This window comes from Zonotrichia albicollis, chromosome 9, assembly GCF_047830755.1.
Source record: "Zonotrichia albicollis isolate bZonAlb1 chromosome 9, bZonAlb1.hap1, whole genome shotgun sequence".
NCBI lineage: Eukaryota > Metazoa > Chordata > Aves > Passeriformes > Passerellidae > Zonotrichia > Zonotrichia albicollis.
The window spans coordinates 211,983-229,209 of NC_133827.1; the positions used below are offsets into that span (position 1 = coordinate 211,983).

The following is a 17,227-nucleotide window of genomic DNA, read 5'->3' on the forward strand; positions in this document are numbered from 1 at the left end:
TGCAGTGTCCCCAGCAGCCCCTGGCAATGCTGGTGCAGCTGAAGGACAGGCTTGATGGGTCTGGTGCAGCCCCACAGCCTCAGACACTGCGGCTCCACCGTGCACAGCAGCATGGCTGAGCTGGTTGTTGGTCAGGTAAGGGCTCAAATATATTTCCTGCCACTTGCTCCAGCACAGTTCAGCCTGGAAAAAAGGCATTTTTCCAAGTGTAGGGGAGTCAAGCTCCAATAAATGTCAACTGAGCCCTGGTGCTTGCTCCCTTGCATGAATCCTCAGTGAGGCACCAGGGCCTCCTGTCAGCAGGAGGGGAAGGGAGATCACAGTTGTTGGAAGAATACGTGACTGAAGGCTGAGCACAGGGTTTGTGGTGCTTTGCGTGGCTCTTGCATGACATCTAGGCTGGCTGTGGCAGTGTAAGCTAACCTTTTGTTTTGCATCAGGCTTTATGCCAGAGCCAGCCCATTTCCAGCCTTTGGGGTGATTACAGCTGTTGCTCTGTATTTCCCTCCCTCCTTTTTTTCCAACAGCTATTCTACTCCAGCACCATAGGCAGGCAGTGATGGCTGCCTGTAGCTAACAAGACAAACTGAGATCTGCCTGCAGAGCCATAGTAAGGTGTCCCTGGCCTTGTGAGACAGGCCAGGACAACACAAACTGAGGCCACAGCCATGCTGTGCTTTCAGTTGAGCCTGAGGTGGAGCTGCTGTGCTTGTAGTCAGCATCTAGATGGGGCAGGTGACATATCTATCTTAGCTGGGACAGAAACAGAAGTACAGCCCTTGCACAGCATCCTTCTGCTAGGCTGTGCTAAGCTCAGGAGCCTGTAAACTGGCCCTTAAGACCTAGGTCTCCACACCTTGCCCAGATCCCCAGCCTCAGGGAGAAGGACTTGGGTTTAGGAGCCATGGCTTTTTCTTCCATCAGACTCCATTAAGAAAAAGTCAAGTAAAGCAGTTCATTACCATTTAAAATACTGTATAGTGTGTAAACCAAATATCCCCCTCCCCACAACAATCCCGTGCTCTCAGCAGATGCTCTGGTGAAGAACACTGCTTTTGGCACTGTTTGCCTTCTCTTTCTTCTTCTTCTTCAAGGGGTCCATCTCAAGACAGCGCCAGATCCGCAGTGTTTCATCAGCAGCTGCTGAGGCCACTGATGTACTATCAGGACTCATGGTCAGGGTCAAGATTCTATCAGTATGAACTGAGGAGGAGAAGGAATGTGCAATCAGGGATGAGCTGATCAGCACATGCACATTTACTCCTGTATGCTCCCATGAGCCCTGCCAGCTTGCACAGCTGTCCCCACACTGGCTGTGGCAGCATGATTTCAGACCCCAAGCATACACTTGGATCAATGGTATCTCTTCCACAGCCCTGTGGGCATGCTTTACTCCTAGCAGCATGGCCCCGGATACTGTCCTGTATCAGTGATGCTGCAGGCTCCAACCAAGGAGTGCAGCTATCTTCAACCTCTAACACACCCCCCACACCCAGGCCCTGTCCACCTATAGTAGGAGTCTTATTATCTGTAAGTAAACGAAAAGGGGGAATATAGTAGGAGTTGTAGTAAAATATCTGTATTGTATATTGAATATCTGTATATAGGCCTTGCCCTGATAAGCCCTGGTTGTTTTTGATGGCCTGCAGCTGCAATGTCCTTAATTGGGCTGCAGCTGTAGCTAGTGAAGATAACTGGGATAAAAGGGGCTGGGCTTGGCCAGTCAAGCTGAGCTGACAAGGAGCCCTGAGGAAGAATGAGCAACAAGCAGGAGAAGAAGTCAGAGCTGTGAAGAACTGCCCCCAGGAAGTATCACCGAGAAGGTACGAGACTTTAGAAATATGATTGCGACAGTATGGGACTTTAGAAATGCAACAACAAGATAACAACATGCACCTACCTTGCAGCTCTGCAACCTTGGTCATTGTTGGATATTTCCATATAACCAGCTGATTCTGTGCAAAGCCATGGGCTGAAATGAGCTCCTTGTAGTTTGTGGACCATAGGATAGAAGAGACCTGCAAACAGGCAGTAACACAGATGAGACAAGGTCCTTGTGCTGATGCTCACCACTTGGAGGCGAGCATGGTCCCCCTCCTTCCCTGTGCCTCTGGGCCTGAGAAGCCAGCAGCTCTGTGGAGGTGTGCTGCCAGAAGGTGTTTGTCTCCAAGCTGATGTTCATCTCTCACCTGGGAGCGGGTATCAACAGCACTGAGGCAGGTGCCAGAACACACATTCCAGATGTGGATATGTCTGTCATTAGTGCCACCTCCAGTGGCTGGAACATTCATCTGCCATGGGCACCACGCCACAGCCTGAGAGAGGAGAGTTCATTTTAAAACATACAAGAGGCAATCTGCACCCAGCCAGTGCTGCATGCCTGCCTTGCACACACATATCCGCCCATGGCAGCTCTGTGCTCACCTTGACAGCACCCTGGTGCTGAGTGAAGGTCTGTACAGGAGCAAAGTCACCACCCCCACCTTGGGTGCATGGCCAGACCTTCGCCAGACTGTCATTGCCACCACTGGCCAGGTAGCGGCCACCCAGAGACCATTTGAGTCCGCACACCTCGTGTGTGTGGCCAGAAAGGGTGGCCACGTGATGCTCAGCCACTTGGAAATCGTGGTGATGGATGTGCCCAGTCAGTGCACCACTGCAGAGAGAAGGCTTGCAGGGTCAGGCTGCACATTTTCACCCAAATCCATTTTTGTTGTTGCAAGACTGCTATACCTGCCACTGGGTTTCAACCAGTGTTACCAGCAACACAGGTCTGTTGGTGTGAGTGAAACACCCACACAAGCTCTTTAAAGCTTCAGCACAAATTGCAATACAGGAAAGAGGCCTTCTCCTCACAGCCCCAACAGATAAGGGTGAGTAAGGATCCCAAGCCAGGACAAACTTCTCTCTGCCATCCCTAACCCATGCCACACATAGATTGAGGGATAGGAGTTTGCAACAACTGGAAACTGCCCTTGACCCACTGCTTTACCTGGAAAGGATGTAGCCGTTCCAGCTGAGGGTTCCCACACGGCCACAATGGCTGGTCGTGGTTCGGAGATGTTTCTGCTGCTCAATGTCCCATAGCTTATAGAGGCCTGAGTAAATATATGTATTGCAGTAAAAGATCTCTGTATTGTGTAAGTGACCCTGCCCTGATTCTAGTTATTGTAAATGGGCTGCAGCTGCAATATCCTTGATTGGGCAGTAGATGTAGCCCGTGGAGGTAGCAAGGATAAAAGGGGGTGGGGCACTCAGAGTGAGCTGGAGAGGAGCCCTGACTGAGAAGCAACAACAACACTGCTGTGAAGAGCTGCTGTGAGAAAACCACCCAGAAGGTATGAGACCCTAGAAATATGATACACAAGAATATAAATGCAACAATAGCTGGAGAGGCAAAGCAAAACGTTCTTCAGAAGAAACCCAATCCTGTTTCTGTGCCCTAGGAACCTCACTGCACAGGCTCTGGCATTCAGCTTTCTCAGTAAGGGAACAGAGAAAATGTGTATCTCTTGACTATAGCACAGAAGGTTACGCTGCTTATCAGAAAACCCCCAAACCAAACCCTGCCTTGCACACTGGGCAGTTCCACCCCACATGAGGGAAGACAAGTCAGGTGCATGGCATCCTTCCTCTGCCAGCCAAGGTTTTGTCCCCAGGCCCCACAGTTCTGTCAATCCCTAGAAAACACCTCTAGTTTTACTCCTGCATTCACCTGAACCTCAGCACTACTTGTGCCAACAGCAAGGTAGTCTCCATCTTTAATCCATGACACAGAGGAAATGTAAATACCTGGATGCTCCGTCTGCAGCAGGGGGATAATCTCCCTAGTACCGTAATTCCACAGATAAACAACAGTGTTGTCCAGAGTCACTGCCAAGAAGTTCTGGGAGCTCCAGTCTGAGATTCAGATCTACAATTTGAAAGAGCAATGCAGGTCACACCATGCTTGGCTAGAGAGCATGCCCTTCACCCGTGCTGATGCAGCAGGTGCGGGTGCACATGTGCACACACACACGTACAGGTGAGGGGCAGCCTTCTGAGTGTCACTATGCCCAGCTGCTGGGGCCAGGTACCCTGCTCCAAGGTATCTACACAGTGCCCTAGACCACTGTCCCTGTAAGGCTACACAGGGACACTCCAGAAGTGGTCTGCGCTAGCCTGGGTACACAAAATAATACAGACAGCCCAGTTACACTGTCCTAGGAACAGCAATCCAGTGCAGAATGTTCTGGATGCCCAGCACTCAACCCTGCAGCCTACTTACTATAGGGGCCTGAGTAAAGATATGTATTGCAGTAAAAGATCTCTGTATTGTATAAGTGACCCTGCCCTGATTCTAGGTATTGTAAATGGGCTGCAGCTGTGATGTCCTTAATTGGGCAGCAGCTGTAGCCCGTGGAGGTAGCTGGGATAAAAAGGGGCGAGGCCTTCAGGGAGAGCTAGAGAGGAGTCCTGACTGAGAAGCAACAACGATGCTGCTGTGAAGAGCTGCTGTGAGAAAACCACCCAGAAGATATGAGACCCTAGAAATATGATATGCAACAATATGAATACAACAACTTACAGTAGTTGTTGCGAATCTCTGGTGCATCCAAGACCTGGTCTGGCTTTGAGGGAATATATCTGCTATTCTTCCTGCTGAACCCAGGTGCCATTTTCTGACTGTAGAGCACTTTCAGGTTATTCTGATAGCCTGTGTGCAGGGGAACAGGTTTGTTAACCTGAGTTAGTTTCCTCCCAGCTGAGTGCTGCTCACCCAACTAGGAATCCCTTGGAGTGAAAATAAAGTCCTAAGAGAAACACTCACAAGCCTGCAGTGCACTAAAATCCCTGGCAGAATGAACTGCTGAACAGGGCTGAGCTACAATTTCCTCATTCATGGAAACAAATTTAACAAACACTTGGGGTTTTGAATCCCATTATATTTAGTTGCAGTTTTGCAGAGAAGGGCATATGTGGCCTGAAGTTTGGAGTCCGACTAGCTGAGGGTGAAAGGCCGACACCCCTCTGCAATTCCTGGCCAGCACCCTTCGGCGTCTGATGGCCTCGGGCTGTGCTGGCTGCGGACTGGCTTACACCGCTGGTATTGGAGAGGAACGGAGTTGACCATTTCCCGGGGGTTAAACATCGGTTTATTGAAGGTGTTGCGGGATCCAAACGCGGGGAAACCAACCGGGAAAAAGTTTTTTCATAGGGGGTGAAACAGGATTATAAAGGAGGGGGGTGGGTACAGGCGGAACCAATCGGGAAAGGTGAGGGGATGAACTTCACAGAACTGACACTCCATGGAGACCAATAATCAAAAGGTAAAGGAGGTGTCCTGGGACCCCAGCCAACCACCATCTCCAGAGAGGAGAAGGTTCTCGAAACCTGGGAGGAGAAAGGGAGTGATTGACTGGACCCAGGGAGGAAACAACTTTCACTTATAAGGGAAACCAGGGGAGGAGCAATTACATATCAGCAACTATGAATAGCGGTTACTATAGCAACTTAGCTGACAGGCTAGCACTGGCGGGAAAAACTGGGGGAACGAAACCATTTTACACATAATAGGGGAGAACAATACATAAATTGGGGGAATAACACAAGAAACTTAACAACACACTACAACACAGTTTAAGCTAGAAAGTTCAGAGCAGAGAGTTTGATGCTCTTACAGACTTCATGAAGGTTTGGAACCTGCAGTACAGGTGACTGTCACCAACATCTTTTCATAAAACTCCTTTCTTTAGGATTTTTCTCCCTTCTGAGAAGCTGTGGCCTCAGCAACAAAATGTAAACAATAGTTATCTTCTGCGGTGGAATGCAACAGATGGATGCGTGATTGGTCTTGGGTGAATGTTTGGACTTACTGACCACTCACGGCAGAGCTGGGTCTCGCTCTCTGCTGAGACACAGCCCTTTGTTTATTCATTCTTTTTCTATTCTTAGCTTAGCTAGCTTCTGAGAACTTTCCTTCTATTTCTTTTAGTATAGTAATAATGTAATATATTCATAAAAGAATAAATCAAGCCTTCTGAACATGAGGTCAAGATTCTCGCCTCTGTCTTCACCCTGAAGACCCTTGCAAGCCCTGTAACAGGTGACCAACTGGCACTCATAGCACCTCTCCTAAATAAATTCACTGTAACTGTTATGCCCTCCCTCGACCTCAGGAACCTTAAGAAAGGAGACTCCAGCTTGTACAGCTCTCAGAAACCAGCTGATTTCTCTTGTGACCACACACAGAACCTCTGTGTTGCTGTTCCCCTGACCTGATCTCTCCTGCTGATTCCGCTCACACAGACATACCTTCTGGAGCATTCTCTGCTTTTCCAGGTGGAGGATGAGGATCTTTGAGGTGGAGGATCTTTGCCTCTTCTACATCAAAACCATTCAGATTCACTGCCCAGGCTTTCTGTTGCTCCTACAGAGACAAATCACCCTCAGTGCAATGCATTTACAACAATTCCCACACTGCAATTTAAACAGACACCTAAGTCCCCTTCTCTTAGAATCTGCAGATGTTTGACTGTGCTGCAAGGGTCAGTCACACAGAGGCAGGTCAAAGCAGTTTTTCCTCAGACCTTCATACATCGTCCTGCTCAGATTTTCACACAATGGCAAATTCAGTGTCATTGCCAGTGGGAAAAGCCACAGCCACAAAGCAACCAAATGCTTCATAAACAGATTTCAGAACACAGTGTAAAATATTCCAGAAGTGTTCCCTGTGGAGACATTGTCCTAGAATAGCTACCACCAGCAGTTTCACTTTGCATAGGCTTACAGCTTTGTGTTTTTGTTGCCTGCTACATTTTAAAGCCTCATTAGTCAAAAGCTAAATTTTGCTACCAGAAGCAGCATAGGCTTAGACTGCATGGCAGTCTCTACAGCTTCAATCTCATGCTTGGCACCTGAAGCCCAGAGCTGCAAGTAGTGATGGCTGGGACTTGTCAGTCCGGCGTGCCCACTTGATAGAACCTATAGTTTACTGCTCTGTAAAGGGGTGGGAAGGAGTAGCGGTTGTTGAAGTAATTGTAACTTGGCAACATAATCACCTTCTTGGTAGGGGAATCCTCAGCAGGGTCATTCTCTTTGGTTAGGAGGAAATTTGCCATCTCCATCTGCATAGTGCTGTGGTTGGGAAGGTAGCGATCCCCCCAGCCTTTGTGGGGGTGCTTTGAATTTTGGATCCAGATTTACCTGCATTCACATATGAAAATATTGTCTTACAGCTATTTAACAGCCTGTATTAGAGCTTTCACGGGAGTAAACCCAACACTCTTCCACATCACACCCACCAGACAAATAGGACTCTGAGGTCTCATGCCACCCAGTCACAACTAACTTATATTTTCCTCCCTGCCACCAAGTTGGTTAGGGACTGTGTGCACTTGGGTCTAGTGCAACAATTCCAGAGTCCAGAGATAAGGGGAAGATACAAAAACGCTCACAGGATGTAAAGCTGTCAGCTGACAGGCCCGCCCACACTCGTCCTAGCATACAGCTGTGCCAGCAAGGCTCATCTGGGCGAACAGCAGCTCACCAACGCCAGTGCTCAGAGCTCTGCCCCTCATGCTGGCAAGGAGGTGGGTGGCTGTCAGGAGCACAGCCCACCTCCTCCTGCCTGAGCAGCAGCCGGTAGGGCAGCGTGGCAGGGAGCCCAGAGCCCCATGGCTACAGACAAGCAGCCTGGGCGAGGCTCCCGCACTCAACCTCTGCTGTTGGTGGCTGGTGCTCACCGGGTATCTTGGACGGCATCTGTCTCTCTGTCTCTCTTGCTGGAGCTGTGGGAGCGATTGGCCGGCTTCACGGGCGACATGCCAACGGGGCTGGGCCCGGGGCCACTCTCCTTGGCCTTGCGCTGCCATCGTGCAGGCAGCGCGTTTGGGACCAGTGTGTCCAGCTTCAGCAGCCCGTGCAGGTCGTCCTTGAACAGGAACTGCGCCATGGTCCTGCGGGCGGGCAGGCGGCGTTAGCCGTACCCTCCAGCAGGGCTGAGCCTACTCCAACAGGCCCCGCCAGCCTCCCCACCACCGGACCGTGCAAGCCCTCCGGCCACTCCTCCCCGCCAATGGACACCCCCACTCTCCCCAGCTGCTCCTCGGGACACCCCATCAGCCAATACGCCCTCCCTCCGCTCCTCGGGGATCCTTGAGCAGCCGGCACCCCTTCCAGCCGCTCTTTGGGGCTCTCTCGGATAAGTGACCTTCTCCTGTCCCCCGCCTTTCAAGGGCAATCTCGTCCCTGCTCTTTCTCCTCCCCACTGTGCTTTGCCTCTGCCCTGTGCCCCTGGGGCTGCTTTTGGCCAGGCAGCCTCAGTGGGAGCCAGCACTGGCTGCAGCCTCAGCGAGCCCCCCAGGACAAGGCCCAGCAATTAGGAGGCCAATGAAAGCTCTGGGCAGCAGCAGAACCCTCAGCAGAGTTCTTTGGACAATCATGGACTGGCCACACCTACACTGCAGCCTCACTGGGAATGTTTCCCATGTACAGCAGACTTTCAAAAGAAGCTGTTTGAGGAAAGGAGAACTAAACACTCACTGTCTTCTCCTCAAGTAAGTCCAAATTCGGACAGAGCACAAGATGAAGATCAGCTCCAAGACAAGCAGGCCTGCCAGGAACCCCAGCCAGCAGCCTGTTCCCTGACAGAAACCCCTTCCAAGGCCCTTCTGGGAATCAGGAACATGGGCAGTGGTTCCAGCTGCACTTGTGGGAGCAATGGGGAGCATCAGCCCGTGCTGAGCTGCACTGCTGAGCTGGCGGCACGGTGGATGCGGGCAGGACGTTCTCGGTTTCCCCCAGAGCTGGGGCCTGCAGGCACCTTGCCGCCCCTTGGCACAGGCTGTGCCACCCCACGAAGCCCAGCAGGCTGGGAGGAGAGCCCAGGGGCGAGCAGGAAGCTGAGAGAAGGCCCTGCTCTAGAACTGAGGGACTTCCGCCAGAAGCAAACAAAGATGGTAACTTTAAGACATTCCCACTGTGCTCAAAGTTTGTCTGATAAGACTAAGACGTGAGCTTGTCAAAAATCCCAGGAAATATCTGGGAAAAGGTTTTATGTATGTTGGTTGTGACTAGGTACAAAGCTCCTGCAGGAAAAGAGCCTCTGCAGCAGGCTGGCTGGCTGAAGGGGTCTTACTTCTTCCTAGAATAAAGATTACCACTCAAATGCAATTTTATTTTTTATTGTATGAAGGGAAAATATTTTCCAGACCTCTAAAACCAGTTTCAAAAATACAGATGTGTTGTGGAAAAAGGAATGAAACATATGGGGATTTCTCTCTACAAGAGATATTTCTAAATATTTCTAAAAATGAAAAGTGAAGACAAAATAAGGTCACTTTTCCTGGATTCTAAAACTACTTAGAAAAATCTTAAACTACTATAGGAATTGGGAAGATATATTTGGGGGTGTCTCTCTACAGAAAAACGATTTTGAAATATTTGTACAGATTTCTAATTTCTAAAACTGAAAAACTAAGCAAATGGGGTTGCTTTTTCTCAGGAGCCCCATGCTGCTGCCTGCCTCCTGGGCTATCCCAGCCCTCGGGACCCCGCCGCTGGTCACAGCAGCCCCTGCCTGGCTCCTGCCTGCCCACACCGTGAGCATCCATGGCTGCTCCTGGCCATGGGGCTCAGCCAGTGCTGCTGCCAGCTGGGCTTTGCTGCTGCTGCCACCCAAACACTGGGGTGACGGCACCTTCCCTTTAGTGCAACAAAAGAAAAGGCCATCACCTAGCCTGGCAGAGAGCAGGGTTAACTTCATTGCTGTTTAGAGGGCATGGCCAGGGGGCTCAGGGGCAGAGGAAGGGACATGTTGGTCTCAGGAGGGGCTGGAGGGTGCTGGGCTGCTGCTGGGGTCTATAGAAGGAGTTGGGACGGGACAGAAGAGGATCAAAAAAAAATGCAAGTAGCTTGGGGATACACATGGGGAGAGGAGGTGGCAGTGCGATCTCCAGGCGAATAGGAGATTTCATTGTTGATTGCTGTTCTGGAGTCTTCAGCTCAAAAGTCTTGACAGGGATGCCCAGAACCTTCTTACTGCTGGAGGAGCTGCTCCTGCTGTTTGGGTGTGAGCTGCAGCCACCGTCTTACAACTCTTGTCCAGAGGTGGAACTGTGGAAAGAAGAAGTGGCTGAGGCCCCAGCTGCCAGTGGCACACAGGGAGCCTCCTGCACAGCAGGGCCCAGAGCTGGCAAGGCTCCCCAGCATGGCTGGAGCTGCTGGCACAGCTTGGCACAGCTGCACAGCTGCCCCTCAAGGCCCCGGCCAGCAGGGCACGGCTCTGGGAAGGCTCCCTGGCCAGGAGCCGGCCCCAGAGTGCCTCTGCCTTTCAAGGGCAATCTCGTCCCTGCTCTTTCTCCTCCCCACCGTGCTTTGCCTCTGCCCTGTGCCCCTGGGGCTGCTCTTGGCCAGGCAGCCTCAGTGGGAGCCAGCACTGGCTGCAGCCTCAGCGAGCCCCCCAGGACAAGGCCCAGCAATTAGGAGGCCAATGAAAGCTCTGGGCAGCAGCAGAACCCTCAGCAGAGTTCTTTGGACAATCATGGACTGGCCACACCTACGCTGCAGCCTCACTGGGAATGTTTCCTGTCTGCAGTAGACTTTCAAAAGAAGCTGTTTGAGGGAAAGGTAAACTAAACACTCACTGTCTCCTCTTAAGTCCAAATTCGGACAGAGCATAAGATGAAGATAAGCTCCAAAACAAGCAGGCCTGCCAGGAACCCCAGCCAGCAGCCTGTTCCCCGACAGAAACCCCTTCCAAGGCCCTTCTGGGCATCAGGAACATGTGCTGTGGTTCCAGCTGCACCTGTAGGAGCAATGGGGAGCGTCAGCCCGTGCTGAGCTGCACTGCTGAGCTGGCAGCACAGTGGATGCGGGCAGGACGTTCTCGGTTTCCCCCAGAGCTGGGGCCTGCAGGCACCTTGCCGCCCCTTGGCACAGGCTGTGCCACCCAACAAAGCCCAGCAGGCTGGGAGGAGAGCCTGGGGGGGAGCAGCAGGAAGCTGAGAGAAGGCCCTGCTCTAGAACTGAGGGAGTTCCACCAGAAGCAAACAAAGATGGCAACTTTAAGACATTCCCACTGTGCTCACAGTTTGTCTGAGAAGACTAAGATGTGAGTTTGTCAAAAATCCCAGGAAATATCTGGGAAAAGGTTTCATGTATGTTGGTTGTGACTGTCCTGGGGGGACGTTATGATGCTTGTATCCCCATTCATCTGTTCTGTGCCTTTAAGACTGTCTCTGAAGAGTGAAAGTTTTGTTTGGGATTCTCTTATCAGGGACACAGAGATGGGCAGTACATAGGGCTTTTTGCTTTTGGCTTTCTGCTTTGCTTGCTGTCTCGCTGCTCTTGTTTTCTGCTTCTGCTTATTAGCTAGTTCAAGCTAAAGAGTCCCAATTCCTTCCTGGACTGTTTCTCCTCTCCTTTTTCTGTGACCATCTGGAACCTGCTCCGGACTGAGACTTGGGAACACCGAGGGTTTGCACCATTTGGCTGCAGCAGCTGCCCCAGCCCCGGAGGGACTAATAGAGCAAGTACCCCCGGAAGAGACTTTCTGATTTTGTCATCTTTCTCAGAGTGGTGTCATCTGGTATTGTTCATTTTGTGTGCTGGGGGTGCTGTGCCTGTTAAATAAACACGTTCTTTCCACTTCTCTCTGAGAAATTTTTTCCCGAACCGGTTGGGGGGGAGGGGCCATGTGGGTTTGCTTTCTGGAGGGGCCCTTCTTTGGAGGTTCTCTACCAAATTTGCCCTATACCAGGAAAAAATATTGGCGCCCAACGTGGTTCCACACCTTATCCCCATATCATTAACATACTACCACACATCATGCATTATTCATACAAAATTTCCATCTGTTCCCACAAAACTTACAAGCAATACCCATCATGCCTTCATCACATCCCCAAAATGGACCACTGAATCCAGGCCCTATATTACAGAGCTGCAGGATCCCCCCCTTTCACTTTACTCCCTTAGGTGAGAACGGTCAGTGCAGGGACCCTGAGATGTGCAGCTCTGTGAGCAAACCCTATTAGCTCTTGATGTTTCTACTGGCAGGAAGAAGTCTGGGCTAAATACCTTGATTTCTGTGTAACGGTGTATTCAGTGAAAAGTCACTTAAGGATGTGGTTAATTAAAAAGGACTCCTGTTCCTTCCTTTAGACTTCAACCTCAGATGTTTCCCCACTGCTCACCCTTGATAATGAACTACTCCTTAATAGGCTTGAATATGCTTAGGGAGACATTCAGAGCAAGGTGGCTCTTAGGGAAGCTATGTCTGAAAAGGACGTGTGCTGTGTTGCTAACCTTGAACAACCTCATTTCAGTAAAGCCAAAAAAGGAAGAAAGAGTGAGACACTGCCTTAAGTGTCTGAAGACAACTTCTACAGTATTGCTGCAGATTTGAAAGAGGACTTTCAAGAACCAGCCAGAATAGATGGTATTTTCTCCATCTATTCTGGTTTTTTCTTTGAAAGACCTTCAAAAACAAACCAGAATAGACTGAGGAAATACACTGGCACAAAGAGGATGCACAGGACTCTGCCCCAGATGACCATTTGGGACCTTTGCCTGAGAAAGACGCAGGTCAGGATATGAGTGCTTTCAAGTTTTCCTTCTTTGGAGGCACAGAGGAGTTGGGCATCAAAGAAGGTAACAGCAGAACCCTTCTAACAGTGCCATTGCTAAGGAAGAGCTTCTGGCAGGCAATGTAGGGCAATATAGTGTAAAGAAGGTCAGGATGCAGGGGATTTTCAGCAGCAGAAGTCAGTAATTAGGCAGAAGCATTTTGATCTTTAGTTCTCCTTGCCAGGGCTGTGGTAGATTAAAGAGAGGTGCCTCATGCTTGCATCTCAGGAATTCTGAAAGGCTTGCTTTGAGAAGGCGTTGGGGTTTTTGCTGAGTGGTGAAAAAGCTTGTTCTCATGCCCTGAATTCCTCAAACACAGAAAAACGTGACACACCAGTCATATCAAGTTTCATAGAATCCAACATGATTTTTAAGGAAATGTGCGTTAATGTAGAGGGAGGAGCAAAGTCTGAGAGCTGGCCCCAAGATCCATGAACATTCTGTTTGTTACTGAATTCTACTCTTGGACCTTTAGAAAAAGGAAATGGAATGACACATGGTCATTGGGGTGTCCTAACCTTAGATAAAATGAGGCCGTCTGAAATGAAGATGAAACAACATTAAGTCGAGTCCCGGTCATGTAGGAGAGAAAAGAAAATCCGTGAAGTTATCCCAAAATATTAAAAAACCCAGTGCAACAGCACAAAGCAACGAGCCCCCCAGACTTGTGCTGAACTGAGAAGGTATTCAGTGTCTTCTGAATGCAATGAGAAATGTTTAAGAATACATAAGGGATCCCTGGAACAAAGTGGAAAATACTGGAGCCGAGATGTATCTTAAAAAGTCTGGCAGGGTCATATTCTGTCCTTCCTAAATCTCTCTTCTCCACTGTAAGTATTTCACGTTAAAGGAGGAATTTTTCCTGACTAGTAGAGGAATAATATGGTTTTGGCTTTTTTTCTCTATGGGTGCTGTCATTGCAGAGCCTCACGCGCTTGGGACAATAAAGCCGGTAAAAGCCACATGGCAAGAGGATCCACGTTTCCAGGACAGCAGTTCTGAGGGTGACGATGAGCGTGAGATGTCAGTATCGAACAGGACCAAGAAATGCAAGTTGCATTTCTCTTTGTTGTCTACTTGGCTGTAGTAGTTGGATGCTGTGGGAATATTAATAACAGCACCCAGGGAATGGGAAACGGACATTGCACACCTCTGAGCAATGAAAGTCATCTGGGAAAACCGTTTGTGCTGCACAGAGTCAAAACTCCCAGCAGCCCATTGGATGTGAATGTGAATATGGAAAGAAAGAGTAGAGCACAAGAAATTAACTGGGTCATTTTGGTTTGACCAACTCCAAACTGAGTTTGGCCAAAAGCCCAAGACACAGTCAGTTTTCTCTTTCAAAGAGGGTTTTGTAAAATAAAAAGCTCTATTTGGTTCCTAGGGAATGAAGCTTTTCAATGTATGGCATTTCTCTGAAGAACTACAGGATTAACTTGTGTTCATGGAATTTGATAGTACAATTTAGGATGCTCAAATCCCTTTGTCCTTTTCTAGGTTTCTTTCTTTACCCCGCACAGAAAGTGCTAGAGGTTTTTTCTTCTCCAAAGATGATGAACGCCTAAGAGGTATGACAGAATTTCTTTACCCTCTTTTATATTTTTTTTCCTTTTAAACCCTTCCTGTAATTAAGTGAGGAGGAAAAAATGCTGCCTAGCTATCAAAGTTTTCTAGTCAAAATTTGCCACCCTCACTTGTGATCCAAGTTGTGGCAGAATCCCGTGAGAAAGTCCTGGCAAAACAAAGGCCAAAACTTCTGGCTTTCTTTTCTTTCAGACAATTACCAAATAGGAATCTGGAATTTTAGAGTTTACCACAAACTTAGTCACTTGACAGGTTATGTAGACATTTTGGATCCTTTCAGGTATTTAAATCATCTTTGTCTTTTTCCTCTCTTTCAGGAGTTACCATTAGGAATGTTGAGTGTTCTTGGCAGCCACATATGTCCCTGTGGTTCTTTGTCCTAATGAATCTGGGGCTTTCTCTTCTGAATCCAGTGAATTTTGTATTTAGAAACAAAGAAAACAACATCCAAAGCAAACATGCACAGTCCCCTAAAACCTGCACAGGCCACCAAAACAATTGGTGGTTACACTTTGTAGAATAGAGTCTTAAGCTTAAAGGATGTGCCTTCCATGAGATTGATTCCATAACTCTGCTGAAATGCACTGCTGTGTTCACACAGTTCCCGGCCTGCAATCTTCCAGGCAGCCAGATTTACAGGATGTGTTGAAATGGAAAGCTCAGGCCTCAGCAGGCCTCAGTTCTGGGGGAAGATGTGGCGTGCTGGTGCTGAGCTTCTAATGCAACAGCAGCAATTTCAGTGCAATTCAGATTGCAGCATGGTGAGGAAAAGTTCTGCTGCCTTTGATTGTTCTTAGCACACCAGGCTGCAGTAGGGAACATTTCTGCTGGAGCCAAGGTGTGGTGGGGGCAGGAGAACAGGAAGGATGTGAAGAATTGATTTCTGATTTTAGTGCTGTGGTGGTCAAGATTGTTAGAAGCAGCAGGGCAATCACAAGTGCTTAAGGCTATTAATTGGATGTTTCTTTTGTGCAGAGGATACACAGTTATTTTGTAGATTAGTAGAAGTCAGTGAAGAAAAAGAGAGTTAGGAAGACAGACTTAGATTATTGCTTGAGGTGAGTATGGAACATCTGTTCCCTGGTAAGTCTAGGTGAAAGCTGAGCATGGGGAGGGATTGCAGGTATGAATGTGCATGCAAAATTAAGTCAGGACCTCGAGAAGAGATTTACATTTGTAATGAACAGGGAAGAGAAGTTTTGTAATGTAGCGGTGTGTATAACATCATGTTGTGTGCTCCAGTCAGGTAAACCACTACATCTTTGTGTGTTACAGGAGCAGCTACTTAAGTGTATGTAAGGATAGTGAATGTAGAGACTTCTCCTCATAGTGGATTCAGGAACTTCTCTGAAGAATTTGTTAGATTTTCATAATTTCTGGAACGCCAAAGGAAGCATTAGGATACCCTTTAGGAAGTGCAAGCAAACCAATAAAGTTTTTACTGATGAGAAGCGAGTCACGTTTGTTCCTTGAAAGTGTTGCCAAACAAGGTTACTTTGAAAATGCTTTCAAAGGTCTGACAGGGATCAATATCAGCAAAGGCTGTTAGGCCGTGTTTGGGAGCTGGGGCTGAGGCTCTCATGCCCTGGGGAGCCACGGGAAGGCTCCAGGCCTGAGTGTGCGGCCAGGCCGGGGCCATTGAGCTGCAGCCCATCCCTGGTGGATGCAAGGGCAAGCAGGAATGCCAAGGGACCCCAGGGCCGGGCCAGGCCAGGCCAGAGCAGTGCCCCCAGCCCTCCAGGAGCGGATGGGCTCTGCCAAGCCCAGCCTGGGCACTGCCCCCAGCCCAGGGACAGGCGGGTGCTTTGCCCGAGGGCTGGGCCCAGAGCAGCAGAGCTGTCACAGCCCCAGCTGGTTCTGGCCTGCCTGAGGCCCAGGCAGGGCTCGTGGGTGCCCTGGGCAGTGCAGGAGCAGCACAGGAGCAGTTGCCAGGGCCTGGGGAGGCACAGGGCTCAGCCTCTGCATGGTGACACAGCATGCAGGCTGCAGGGGACAGAGCCAATGGCACTGGGCACGAGCAGCTCTGTGGGGCTCTGAGCCTGCAGCAGCATCGGCCCCAAGGCTGCTCTGTCCCTGCCTGGCTGATGGGCAGGGCTGGAGGCCTTGCAGAGCAGGGGCCATTGTGGGCACGGCTGTCCCAGGAGCTGCCCCCTGGCCCAGCTGGGCCCCACTTGGGCAGGAAGGAGGCTCCCAGCCCCGGCATGGCCGAGCAGCTCCTGCCTCCCCCTGCCTCTGCTCTGATCCCCACGCTGCCTGCTGCCACAAGAGCCCCTGGGCCAGGCTGTCAGAGAGCTGCTTTGCCCTCACCTGGCTCCCTGGCACCAGGGCCCTCCTGCTTGCTGTCAGACATAGCAGATGTCAGCAGAGAGTCCCTTTGCAGGAATGACTCAGTCACCTCTAGGTGCTGATCCTCGCTTTCTGTGGGATAAACAAGAGCTTGGGGCGCTGCCATGGCAGGGCTTCGCTCAGCTGTTGGCACTACCAGCCCGGCTCTGCCTGGGACTCTGGCAGTGCCACGGCGCATGGCAGCTCTGGCACGGCAGTTCCGGCACTGCAGCCTCGGCCAGTAGCCAGCGCTGCGGGCTGGGACCCCGCTGCGGCCGCACGCTTCTCCCAGAGCCCGAGCAGCACCTGCACGCTCCCAACACCGAGCCAGGAACGCGCCCAGAAACAGCGCGGGCTCGGCTCTGGGCACGAACCGCCCCGCCTCTCACACCCGCCCGCCCCTTCCCGCCCTCCGGCCCCGCCGCGCGCCGCCCGCGCTGTCATGGCGGCTCTCGCCCACAGGGCGGCGCCCTGAGCCCTGCAATGGCGCCGCCAACCTTCTGGCGCTCTGGAAGGCGCGGGCCTGCACCCGTTGCAAACTGGGCCCTTCGTCCCATTTCCTGAAGAAAACGTCCTGTCTGGCCTGGGCTTTACACACTTCCAAGCCTGATCAACAGGAAGAGACGTTTAACCTGGACACACATAGCAGTCTTCAAGCTCGAAGTGATGGCCAGGTGTTAGAAAACCAAAGTACTTGTTGCTAGAATTG

The 17,227-nt window shown here is 50.4% G+C and overlaps 1 protein-coding gene across 1 annotated transcript; it reads right to left on the reverse strand.

Moving 5' to 3' along the window:
* Positions 1–1,024: 1,024 nt before the first annotated feature.
* LOC141730208 (cell division cycle protein 20 homolog) lies at positions 1,025–7,933 on the reverse strand. Its single transcript, XM_074547638.1, is given in 13 exon segments — positions 1,025–1,203; positions 1,901–2,018; positions 2,190–2,315; positions 2,425–2,656; positions 2,993–3,087; positions 3,716–3,902; positions 3,904–3,913; positions 4,568–4,696; positions 6,295–6,409; positions 7,041–7,144; positions 7,147–7,185; positions 7,725–7,743; positions 7,745–7,933. Coding segments are annotated over 13 exon segments (1,542 nt in total).
* Between the last annotated feature and the right edge of the window lie 9,294 nt (positions 7,934–17,227).